At 36.5% G+C, this 13640-nt stretch overlaps 1 protein-coding gene across 13 annotated transcripts in view; it reads left to right on the top strand.

Moving 5' to 3' along the window:
• Window positions 1-13640, top strand: part of MEF2C (myocyte enhancer factor 2C) — a 206225-nt gene that overhangs the window by 168596 nt on the left and 23989 nt on the right. For all 13 annotated transcript variants that reach the window (XM_060201151.1, XM_060201156.1, XM_060201153.1 and 10 more), the window contains one exon: window positions 127-174. In XM_060201151.1, the coding sequence (XP_060057134.1) occupies window positions 127-174 (48 nt within the window). The remainder of the gene's footprint in view (window positions 1-126; window positions 175-13640) is intronic.

Raw genomic sequence — 13640 nt, 5'->3', positions numbered from 1 at the left:
CATCTGACTTTGATAAGATCTTAGGAATTGAGCGCTCTTGGGAGGACAAAACATTTAGTTTCCAAGATGTGTTCTTCTCTGGGCATTTTGCCTTAATGCCTTTTGACTTTTCTCTTTAATCCCTAGGTGGTCTGATGGGTGGAGACCTCACACCCGGTGCGGGCACCAGTGCAGGTGAGTGGAAGCTTCTCTACTTCAGTAGTCTTCATTGTTCTGGATTCCTCTACTTGGTGATTTGCTGGAAGTCTCTCCCTCCCTTTTTCTGTGCTCCCTGCCTTCTTTCTATTATCATCATCATTATCACCTCCATTTCACCACTCTGGCTTCACCACTCTGGGCTGACTGTTTCAGAGAGAGGCAGAGAGGAAACGAAACCAAAGCTTCCTTCCGTATGATAATAGCTGGGCTGAAACCTGGTGGCAGCACGCTATCCAAGTGGGCTATTTTGACGGCCTTCTGGAAATCGTGAAGAAAGTCAAGTTGAGAGAATGAAAGAATGAACGAAGCATTTTCTGTAGTGCTTTAATGAAGGAAGAGTGGTTTGACAATGATTTAAATAGAAAAGTGTGCTAACTGGAACTTTCTATAGTATTTCAACTAGTTGACAGAGAACAGAGAATGCTAATGAAATTAACTTAATCCTAAATACTATCACTGGATATAAGAGTACTCTTAACAAGCCATACTATTTGAGTTAGTCATGTCACACTAAATACGTCACACCTCACCCAAAGATGTAGTTAAGGTAAGTATGCTTCTAAAGAAGAATGCATAAAGAAAAGAAGAGAGAGCATAACCACCCAGGGATAGTTTTTAATTGTAATGGAAAAAAACACATCAAGCCTTAAAATGAGCTCTTAGGGAATGTGGATTTATAGAATCCTCCCCTAAAACACCTTTTAAATGCATCTTAGCTCTGAAGAATTTCTTTCACTATGACCACATGTAATAGAGATACTACTTCTCCAGGATTCCATTTTAATACAGGTTATTATGGTTATTGAAATATCGATGTCATTTTCAATGCAGAGGCAAGATAGCACAACACTTTTTAATGCTAACTGCAATTCATCATAAGCATAACAAGTAACCATGGTAATTCCTGCAGCTGGAACATGCTATACATTTAAAATAGTAGAAGGCAGATATGAGTGACACAAGGTTATGTTTGAAATGTCAAAAAAATTCAAATTTATTTAAATATCCATGGACATCCTCATTAAAGTATTTTTGCAGGGTCAAATGTAATAGCCTGTTAATTATAAGAAAGGAGATAAAGAACATTGGCACCTAAAAACATTTTTATAAATATATCCTTTTAGGAATAACATTCTTATTTTTGTTGTTGGTTCTTCACTAATGCAATGTGTAATGAAGAAAAGTTATTAGAAATATTCAGTGAAGTAGCAAACAGAATCAGTAACACTGCTTCTTATTTTAAATCTATATTTGTAAATTAGGTAGAATTAAATTGACAGTGTGCTGTTTTCCTGAATATTAAAATGAAGTGCTCTTTTTTTTTCCTGCAAAAATTCCTTTGTGATTTGTCGCTGCAAAATTATAAGACCAGGTCAAACTCAGACCAGTGGTTATTGGATTTAAGTTGCCAAGAACTATAGTTAAAATGGTGGGTCCTAAGAGTGTGATTGTCACAAAGACCGTGATAAGAATAACATAAAAATAGTTGTTGAGCTATTATAATATTTTGTCTAGAATCTCACTGTATTTGCTTTTATAAGAACAGCCAATGGTGGTAGTAAAATCATGTGTGTCTGTATTGGGGATGGGAAATACTAGCTTTTTGTTACTGCTTAATTCTCCAAATTGCCCCCTCCTGATACCTCACCCCTATCCTACACCCCATGACTATGTACAGCTCAGGACTTGCATGTGTGAGATCCTAGCTTTAATCCCTGGTGTCACATACACCAAAATAATGATACTCATGCTTTCATTCTAAATAAGTAAATAAGACTTCAACTGCTTAAATGTTTAGAATCATATATTGAAAATCAGAAACATTTAATTGGTTGATTTTGCTGCCTTAGTCTGCTAAGTTTTGTGATCCAACAATATTGCAAGAGTAGCAGTTAGCCACATATAAAATGTAACAGCGTTGAACTAAAAAAAAAAAAAAAAAATCCTACAAGCTTAGTCAATTAGTCAATTCACCTCCATACTTCAGGACATCTGCCATAAGCATGAGAAGCTTCTACTCCAAAAATAGAAAGAATAAATAGAAATCGTTCAATTCCTCTATCCTTATGATACTGTTTCTTGATGGTTATATATTATACCCATGAGCGTGTAATTTTCAGTTTCTATGTAGTTGTGAGAGAATTAGTTCCCACATGTAAAAAGAGAGGGAGAAACCCTTTCTGGTCCCGCTGGACACCTGTTAACAAATGCCACTTGGTCTCCAGTCTAGCTGTGATGTCTTGCCATCTTTCCCTTCATTGTCATGCTGGCCAGTATCATGTGTCCAAGCTGAATATATCTGTGCTGATGTCAGAGAATCATAATACAAGTAGGGAACAAGGCCAGCCAGCATGTCTCTGTGTTTTTAGAAAAGGAAAACTAAAAAGAAAATGCCTGGAAGAGAATATTCCAGTTTTTTTTTAATATTGCCATTGAAATTCAAGTTCTCATATGAAGTTAGAAACCTTGAAGTAATTAGACTCTGCAATTAAATAATTTTTGTAAATCAGATCATCTCCACTTGTAAAAAAAAAATGAGTTAGTCTCACAAAGGAAAGAAGTCTATTTAACATTATTGTGCATTTAAACATTTATTTTGTGTCTGCAAAGATAAAAAAAATAATCATTCAAAGAGGCTAGTATTCTCTTTTCAGTGCAAACTGACACTCTGTCATTAAGTGTCCTTGAGTCATTTCTTCATCCTATCGTTTGTTGAGTCATTGAGTATTGCCAGCTCTGCTCCAAGATTATCTCCTAAATCTACCTCCTCTGCTTTATTCCTTTATTCCTGTCCTACTGGTTCAGGTACAAACCTGTGCTCCAGGATGTTTCCAGAGCCCCCTAATTCATCTGTTTGATTTTTTTCAGTTTTTGTTTATTTATTTATTTACTGAATAAAGACAGTGAGAAATTGAGAGGGAAGGGAGAGATAAGGAGGGAGAGGAGACACCTGCAGCCCTGCTTCACTGCTTGTGAAGCTCTCCGCTCCCCCCACCCCCTGCAGGTAGGGATGGACTGATCTTGGGTCTTTGCACTGTAACACATGCATTCAGCTGTATGCACCCCCGCCACGCCTTGCTCTTTTTGATTTGCATTGCAATCCAGTCTACCTATGACTGGTTAAACTTTTTCAAAGGCTTAAGCAGATCCAAGGTCATTATGTATGAGCCTGACTTTCCACCTTCTCCAGAATTAACCAAGGGTCTCTTGTTGACTTTCTGTATCTAGTCTCCAGTCACATCGTAGCTTTTATCACTACCTTTAAGAGCCCTACACTCCAGCTTTAATAATAGCAAGTGTTGGGGCCTGGGTAGTGGGGCATGTTGGTTAAACACACATAGTACTATGCAGAGTGGTGAAGCAAGTTTGTAACTGTCAGTTTTCCTCTCCCTCTCTCTACCCTTCCCCTCTCAATTTCACTCTGTCCTACTAAATAAAATAGAAGGGATATATATATATATCCACCAGGAGCTGTGGATTCGTAGTGCCAGAGCCACATTGATAACCCTGAAAGCAAAAAAAAGAAAATAATAATAATAGCAGCAGCAGGCAGCTACACTGCTCTAGCTATGTGCTTTATAAGAATTCAGGGTTCGAGCCCCTGGCTCCCCACCTGCAGGGGGCGTCACTTCATAGGTGGTGAAGCAGGGCTGCAGGTATCTTTCTCTCCCCCTCTCTGTCCTCTTTCAATTTCTCTCTGTCCTATCCAGCAGCAATGACATCAATGACAACAATAATAATAACAAAAACAATGATAAACAACAAGGACAACAAAACGGAAAAAAAATAGCCTCCAGGAGCATAGGATTCATAGTGTAGGCACTGAGCCCCAGTGATAGCCCTGGAGGCAAAAAAAAAAAAAAAAAAGGTAATTACAGACTGGATGGTGGCGCTCCAGCTGAATGCATGTTATAATGCAGAAGGACCCGGGCTCCAACCGCTGGTACCCACCTGCGGGGGGTGGGGGAGTCACTTCACAGATGGTGAAGCAGGTCTGCAGGTGTCTATTTTTCTCTCCCCATCTCTGTCTTCTACTCTCTTAATTTCTCTCTGCCCTGTCCAACATTGACAACAACAACAATAATAAATACAACAACAATTTTTTTTAAAAAAAGGGCAATAAAAGGGAAAATAAATTTTGAAAAGAAGTAATTCATTTATTCCATAGCAGTCTTTTAAGGTAGCTATTCAAGATGAGACCATCATATCTGGATGTGAAGACAGGTACAGAGAGGTTAATTGTCCGAGAACAGAGCAGTAGATTATTGGTGGAAGGCACAAGACGCAGGATTCAAACCTGAACACCACATGACAGCACCAAGGGAAGTTCTCATGGTTGATGGAACAGTGTTCCTATGTCTCTTCTTGGTCTGTTTCTCCCCCACCACCTCCTTCCTTCTCCCCTGGCTTCCCCTTTCTCCCCTCCCTCCCTCCCCATTTTTCAAACAAAATAACCAGTAATTACCTGAAGTGGAACCCAAGCAGTCTAAGTGCTGAGGGTGTCTGTCACCTTCTGGTGTGCCTCCTTGACAGTCCTGTCTTCTACTGCTAAGCATTTCTTACCATCCCTCAGAATTGAGCTCAGTCACTCAAGAACTCTATTTCTGACTTTTCTCGAAGAAATTATGCACCTTTCTTTTGCTGTCCCATACAAAATATGCATATGTTATTGCATTATCTTGTTGCATTAGATTAGCAGTGACTGAGTTTCTGTCTTCTGAACACACAGCTTCATGTCTTAGTCACTGTGTATTCTCAGGTCAGCAGCACACAGCAGATAATCAGTAAATATTTGTGGATGAAAAAATTTGATCATCTAAATATATTTTGTAGTGTTGATACAAATTTTTTTTAAATATTGTACTTTTAATTTCAAAAATACATACTCCTCGATAGATAATTCACAAAATAACACGTTCTTCTGCTAATATGTACAATTAATTTCAATTGACATTTTACAAATGGTAGGGCACCATTAGTCCATAAGGCAAAGTTATCCTGACTTCTCTGCCATATTTAATGACAACCCTTAAAGAGCTGATATACAGCAGTATATTAAATGTGTGTTGGTATAAGATGCTCACAGATCACCTTTTAAAACAAAAAATCTCATAATTTAATTTGAGATCACTTCAAAGATAGAGCTAGGTGTTAAAAAAGAATAAGATAGGATTGTGCTCTTTGTATGAGAAAAATAGACAGCAAATCACTATAGTTTATTAATAGATAACTGCCAGGTTTCAGTTGGCAGTTATCTATTCACTATCTAATCCTCCTGTCTTGATAATCAAAATGTAAAAGTCCCTGCTTTAAGAAGTACTTTTTGTCATATCTCTGTGCATTAAAATTTTTAACATGTTAATCTTCATGGTTACTGATAATTCAGGTAAATGTTTATGATTATTAGATCTGATACAAATAACATTAGTGCAGCAATGTCCTGTGTTGGTTTGTCCAGTGTCCTATTTGTGCCCTTTCTTTTCATTTTGATAATGTGGTTGCTTTTGATAGAGTAGAATGTATTTGTATGCTCAAGAATTCACTGACTTGTGATTAAGAAGAAAGAGAGAGAGACAGAGAGTTGGGATAAACCTCCAGGAATCCCTTTGAAAATTCAAAAGAATGTTATAGTCTATGTAGCTGTTTAACAAGAAGGCAAAGGAGATTTATGTATATTGGTTAATAATTTTAATTGGCATTTATTGTAAATTAGATATAATTTTATATAAAAAGAAACTAACAGCTGTTTCCTTATTTTGATTGTTAATTGTTTACTATTTTATGCATTTGGTTATCAAGCATTGCCACTTCTAGAATGCTTAATTTATATCAGCCAAAAACATGGAGACTTGCTGGCTGTAGACTATGGATAAATCACTAAGCAGAGAATAGAGAGGCCTGGCTTGTAGTATTTGAAAAGTCTCCAGGAGTCGGGCTGTAGCGCAGCAGGTTAAGCGCAGGTGGTGCAACGCACAAGGACCGGCATAAGGATCCTGGTTCAAGCCCTGGCTCCCCACCTGCAGCGGAGTCGCTTCACAAGTGGTGAAGCAGGTCTGCAGGTGTCTATCTTTCTCTCCCCCTCTCTGTCTTCCCCACCTCTCTCCATTTCTGTCTGTCCTATCCAACAACGACGACTACAACAATAAAACGAGGGCAACAAAAGGGAATAAATAAATAAATAAAATATTTTTTAAAAAAAGAAGAGAAAAAGACTCCACCCAGAAAGACCCAAATCTAGGACTTAAAACTTTTGAAATTTGTTCTCATGTTGGGCATAAGATGCATTTATCTTTAGAGTCCATTTGAGTACAACATAATGTCTTAGAATCATAAAACTTTACTCATACTAATCTTTTGTAATTCATTTAGCACCGAAAAAAATTAGCATATTTTGAAATAGAACTAAGTGAGAAGAGGAAAAGGTCGTACAATCTTTAATTACTCTCCACCAGTACCATTGTTTTGCAAGTATTAGTTTTTGAGAACACTTATCAAAAATTTCTTGGCTGACTTTCTTATCAGACAAAGGGATTTCTCTACAATTCTTTCTCAGTGATTTAAAATATCAGTCAAGTGACTAAAATTCAGTCTAAAAGCATTGGCCTTAACAAATTGTATTTTTGTTGCCTCACAAAACAAAAATTAAGGTTACAGTATTCAAGAGAGGAAGAGGCATATCATTTAGTCACTGTCAACTAAATATCTTTTTGTTATTATAAAATATTCCTATTGCTTTTAAAAATATGCCATTAAACAACATCTGAAAAAATACAGATGCAATGCTTAGATTCTTGTTTTGAAGGTATTGTTCTGATTATCTGAATTGTCCTGAATAAAAGTTCTGAGATCAGTTGCAGTCTTACCTTGGGAGTTCACCCAAAGCACAAGTAAAAATCCAAAACATTCTGTGAAAATAGGGCATAGTGATATTTTTGAAATGCATTTTTAATCCTTTCATCAGGGGGTCAATGCTTATTTTTAGCCCAAAATAAGATTACATAGATGTAGTAATAGGAAAAGAAAAACTTTGTCTTCCAGTTGCATGGTCTATATCATGTGATTCACAACCATTGCCAAAAAAGTTAGTGTCAACTTCCCACACACAGGAGCTGGAACATTATTGGGTTGGTGAAAAAGTCATAATGTACTTTTCTAAGCCAAAATGAGTCATAACTTTTCCAACAACCCAGTGTAAGTAGAGAGGTATCTCATCACCATTCTCAACAGGCCGATGTGGAAGTGGAAGGGTCAAGTCAGGGTGCCACGCCATCAACTTTCAACCTCTTGGATTGGATTTAAATCTTAAAGAGTTTGAGATCTGAGGTGGGCATAAAGGGACAAAAATTTCAAAGTAGAACTTCTAGGAGCATGTATCAGCACATTCTTGAGCCCCATATATGTGACTTCTGATTTCACGAATTATATTCCACCATTCTGTTACTTTCAGTAACACGATGTGAAAATTAGTCTCTTTACTCATATCTTGTTGATTTAACCTGAGAATATGACCTAATAAGAAAACTCATCATTTTTTAAAAGATTATTTATTTTAGGAGAGAAAGAGATACCAGTGATATGGCACTGCATTCAGTGAGTCACCTCTCTGCCTTCAACTTAGTGTTAACTCAAGCAATTAATATTTTCTCCTAAAATATTAGGTTTACTGAAAATGTTCTATTTTTTTTAAATAGTCCAGCACTTTTTGTTTCTCTCGGCCCTGTCTTTGGCATTATATAAGACTTTATTTGCAGATAAAATGGAAAATAAGCTATTTTCATAATTATCAGTAATATGAAATTGTGTATCAGTACTGAAAGAGGGTTTTGGTTTAAAAAAAAAAGAAAAAAGAAAAACTCTTTTGTAAGTCTTTTTTTTTTTTTTTACCTATCAGGGGTGTTTTGGGACTTCAGATTTATCAGTCAAGGGTATAATTTACTGTTTTTAGGCATTAAAAAAAGTCACTAAAATTTTACAGTTAAGCTTACAAGGTATGTCTTTCTTGAATTCCCGTTCATGGGATATATAGTCATGATACAGCCTCATATTTGAAAGGACACATCAAATACACTAATTAAAACTGAAGAAATCAATATACCATTAACCTCGGATGAAATTTTTCAATTTGTAGATTCTGAATGTGACCATAAGGTACCACATATTCACCAAGTTTATTTATTACTTTTGCCTCTTGGTTGTTATAATTGAACTTAAACATTTCGTAGTTATTTTATTGACTATCCTCCTTTCACAGTATCTTGACCTTAGACTACAATTACTACCTTCGGTTATTGTAAAGCTCACGCTACAGTAATTCATAGTGTGGAGGGAAGGGTTGCCAGTAGGAAAGTCCAAAAATGTAAATACAGTTTATAAAAATATAGTAGCAGCAGAAAATCTAAATCTGTCCTTAATTTACATATTCAAACATAATAAGACCAACTTCCATTAATTACAGTCATAAAAAAGGCAAATGCTATGTTTAAAATTAAGCAAACTCAAAAAAAATAATAATAAACAAATAAAAACCACTTTGGATCACAGGATGAATGTTTTGCTCAAGCAATAAGTCGGGAGAAAAAATTCCAGAGGCAAATATTCAGATCCTCAGAAAATGATGTGTAAGTTATTTTAGCACTGTACTTATTGCCCTTAGAAAGTGTGAATTCACATTTTGCAGGCTTATTGTTAATATTATGAGTGATCATCAATCTGGGGTCCCTTAGACACTTTCCACTCCAGCGTATCTGCTCATTAATAAAAAAAATAAAAAGTTAGCTATTGATACAATGATAATATTATAATTGTCTATATTTTTTATTTGATTTACTAAGCAAAAAAAAAAAGTTCAGTTAGTTACTACAGTTCCAGTAACATTGGCTACATGTGTGGAAAATGCATGTGCACTGGTATGCTTCAGAGGTGACTACATGGCCCTACCCTCCAGGGTGAGAGTAAAGGAGGTTATGTTAATAATTCAAGGCTGAATAGAAGCGTAGTGCAGTGCAGTGCAGTGTGTTTCATTTTGAAAATTATGATCTTCTGATGTGTTTGCAGCAGTTGTGTTAATATTAAAACCACAAGTAATTATTCTTTCTCTTCTGTCATGTTCTCCCTAATTTATACTGTCTCAATATTTTTGTTTATAAAAGTGACTGAAAGAATGAGTGATTGTGTCAATAATGAAGACACCCCCTCATTTTAAGCAAAGAGACAGCCCCAAAATCACAAGAAGTGAACAATTAAGTGAGTCATAAATCTATCATTCATTGTTAAGTGGAATTTTTTTTTAAGATAGCAAGGTTTGTTATAGTCTTTACAACGCAATTAAAAACTATCCCGTCAGCAAATTACTACTCCCTGCAGAATGATATTTCAAATGCCTTTTTGCACTGGAACCATCAGATTATCAACTTATTCTTCATTGATAAATGAGCTCATTTTTTTTTCCGGAGAGGAGAAAATGCCAGGGTGCATTCTTAATCTGAAACATCTGGCTTTTGTAGATACGTGATGAAGCAGCTTGTGTTTTGAATTCAAATCAAAGCTCATTCTTACAGTCAAGTCACAGAAGTCCCCTAAACTTCAATTTCCTTGTCTGTCAGAAACTGGAATGATAATACCTGGCCCACATGACTGTTTGGATGACTGGTAGGACAAACGAGGCAGTGGCTTGTCAACACAAATAGGCGTGAAGACACAAAGTTTTGATTTGGAAACAAACTACTTCTTAATAATAAGTAAAAATTCCCTTGCTTTCCTCCCTCACAATCCAGAGTTTCCTGTACATGCTGGATATTCCAGGTTCAGCATCTAGTTGGCAAATAGACTTTACAATAGATAGATAAATAAATAAATAAATAAATAAATAAATAAATGATCTGTGAAACCAACAGTGTAAATGTGGGGAATGGGAAGTCGAAGGAGGCCTATTTCAGCATCAAGGTAAAACATGGTCAAGCAGAAGAGACACGTCTGTTTTTAGAATGTTTTCTGTCCTTTACCCAGGGGAGCCAAGAATAGTCTTGGCTTTGGTGTATTGGGGTATTTTTCTAAGAATACACCACAAAACGAGCTGAGGTTTCACAGGACTTTCTTCATATCAGACACTATGTATTATTATATTATTTCCACCAAAAAAAAAAAAAAAACCAGATAGAGTGAAGGCTTTTTTTTTTTATGTTTGGGAATCTGTAATCAGGAGTCTTTAGCAGGATAAGAATCAGAAATCTGATTTCCCTTCATTCCACAGTAGGCATATTGAAATTTTCATCAATCCCAGATTTCTGACCTCCAAATGTTTTGTGGTCGCCTTTTCCCTTACAGCCATTCCATGAAAAAGATCTCCTTGACCCACAAAAAAAAAAAAAAAAAATCTCTGATTGTGATTCACAACAGATGAATAATTTACAATTCTGAGAAATTTTAATAAAGCTTTAGGCATTCAGGACTAAGTGAACATAAGACTGTAATCGAGAAGATTATAATTTTTCAGTAAAAGATAATTTTAAGTTTTACGCTTCTAGTAGAAAGACTAGTCTGGCAAATTTAATTTATTTATTGTGTACAATACATCTACATAATAAAAGTATAGTAATGTATGAAGTAAATGTTTTGCAAAAATATGTGTTGATTTGAGACATGAAGCAATGCCTCAATATTGGGCACTAACTTAGAATCTTTAGGAGTACAGTTTAAATTAATGTTTGATGGTAGTGAGCACTATTGTGTAGAAGACTACTCATGTAAAACAAGGCATTAATAGACAGTTTTTCATAGTGATTTAAATCGGAAAAAATCCTATGTGGATTAAGCTTTTTGCTGTTATAAAAGCAGAAAATCAGTGCATCAGAGAGAGGGTCAGTGTACATTCAACTTCATGTTTTTCTATGGTGTTTTCCCCCAGATTTCCAAATATAAGGCACCACTAGCAATGCTTTAAAGTAAATTTTATACAGCTATATGTTAGAGATTATTTTCCAAAAAATAACAAACATACTCTAGTATGCAGGACATTTCACTAGTATGTTAAGTTGCACTGATGGAAGGAGATTTCTCAAACTGACAGTGGGGAGGTAAGCTCTTTACCTCATATTACAAGAGAGATTATTGACTGGAGCGTTACAAACAGAAAGAAAAAAAAAGACCTTTAAAAGCATATTTAATCGTTCACTGGAAATAGCACACTGAAAGTTAAAAACAGCTACTCTAGCCCTTAGCATAGCCAAACTCAGTATTTCCTATTTGCAAAAATTTATTTATCCAGAAAGAAACCAGAAATGTGGTCTGGAACATCATTCTGTCCATCTTCTGAACCAGAAAGGCTATTTGTGATGGCCAAGTTGGGCATGGAGCATGCCTTCAAACTTTCACATGACCTCTGGCTTAGAAGAACCAATGAGTCTTGAGTCTCTGGTCTAATACTTCATTTAGATTCCTTTATTCTTAGAATAAGGTTCAACATAGAAGGCTCTTGAAAATCTTAACTACGACTGATTCTCAAGGAGCTTCTTGTATTCAGAGTATGGGTTCTGGACATACTTCTGAATCTAGATCATTGGTATACCAACGGATGATTACTGTTTTGACATTCCACAAGCTACTGGACTCAGTTCTTCATTTTTCTCACTGTATAGCACTGACAGCATTACTACCTATGTGGTTATCACCCTGAGCACTAAGAATGTTCTATATCCATGTGTAGTTGCAGCTACTGACTAGGTCCCTATTACTGTGTATGTTTGGTGCTTTTAATATGATTGCGTATGTTTGATGCTGTTAATATTATTGTAATAATGCCATAGAAATAGTATTAATCTGATTGCATAGTTGTAGGAGTGAGGACTACTACTTCAGGCAAGTATACAGGTTATATGTGCGATTTATATCACTTCTCTTCTTTCACACTGACTAAATCACTAACTAGTGTTAAGAAAATTAAGACTCAGTATCTTGAAGAAATTCTAATGGTGACTTTACATAGAACCTGGGCTTAATCGACTTTTATCATCTTCTTTTCTCCACTCTCACCTGCCTTGTATGTGTTCTCATCACTGCAGCCTCATTAACCTCATTCTGTGTTATTGTTGTTGCTACTAACATTTTTTAATAATGGTTTTTTATAGACAATTTTCTTTTTTAATATTTATTCCCTTTTGTTGCCCTTGTTTCGTTGTAGTAGTTATTGTTGTTATTGATGTCGTCATTGTTGGATAGGACAGAGAGAAATAGAGAGAGGAGGGGAAGACAGAGAGGGGAGAGAAAGATAGACGCCTACAGACCTGCTTCACCACCTGTGAAGCAACTCCCCTGCAGATGGGGAGCCAAGGGCTCGAACCAGAGTCCTTACGCCGGTCCTTGCGCTTTGCACCACGTGTGCTTAACCCACTGTGCTACCGCCCGACTCCCTTAATAATGGTTTATAAGATTACAGGAGAATAGGTTTTTTATATTTTTTATTATCTTTTTATTTATTTATTGAATAGAGACATTCAAAAATCCATGGAAGGGAGAGACAGAGAGGGAAAGAAACAAAGACACCTGCAGCCCTGCTTTACCACTCACAAAGCTTTCCCCCTGCAGGTGGGGACCAGGGGCTCGAACCCGGGTCCTTGTGCACTGTAACATGTGCGCTCAACCAGGTGCACCACCACCCGGCCCCTAATAATTTTTATCTTTATTTATTTGCTGGATAGAGACAGTCAGAAATTGAGAGTGAAGGGGGTGCTAGAGAGGAAGAGAGACAGAATTACAGCCCTTCTTCACCACTTGTGAAGCTTTCCCCCTGCAGGTGGGGACCAAGGGCTCGAACCTGGGTCCTTGCACACTGTAACATGTGCGCTCAACCAGGTGTGCCATGACCTGGCCCCTACAGGGGAATAGTTCTTTCTATACTATACCCACTATCAAAGTTCTGTGACAACCCCACCCAATGATAACCACCAAATTTCTAGACTGTGTAGCTATTTCACCCTCAAACAAAGACATATGTTTCAATTCTTTATATTCCACATTTGAGTGAAACTATTTGGTAGTTGTCCTTTTCCTACTTAATTAACGTTCCTAAGCATAATCACCTCAAGTTCTATGCATTTTGTCCTGAAAGACACCGTATCATCTTTTTTTTTTTGAGTTACAGAGTAGTATGAATCCATGTTCCATAACTTCTTTCTCCAGTCATCCACTGTTGAGTATTCATACTCTGCACCTTATTCCACATATTTTCTGTCAGTTGCATCCTAACTAGCTTCCCTAGTAGCAGCCTAGCCCTCGGTTTACCCTTCCCACCACCACTATTGTTTTCCCATACAACACCGAGGTAACATTACTAACCACTCACAAACTGAATTCAGTTGCTCATTTTCTGCAGTGCAAGTATAAAGTTAACACGATTCGAGATGCTTTCTTTAGACAGGTGTACCTTTCCAATACCCAAAAATTGCATT

This window comes from Erinaceus europaeus, chromosome 11, assembly GCF_950295315.1.
Source record: "Erinaceus europaeus chromosome 11, mEriEur2.1, whole genome shotgun sequence".
NCBI classification, from domain to species: domain Eukaryota; kingdom Metazoa; phylum Chordata; class Mammalia; order Eulipotyphla; family Erinaceidae; genus Erinaceus; species Erinaceus europaeus.
This window is presented reverse-complemented; position numbering and strand designations above follow the sequence as displayed.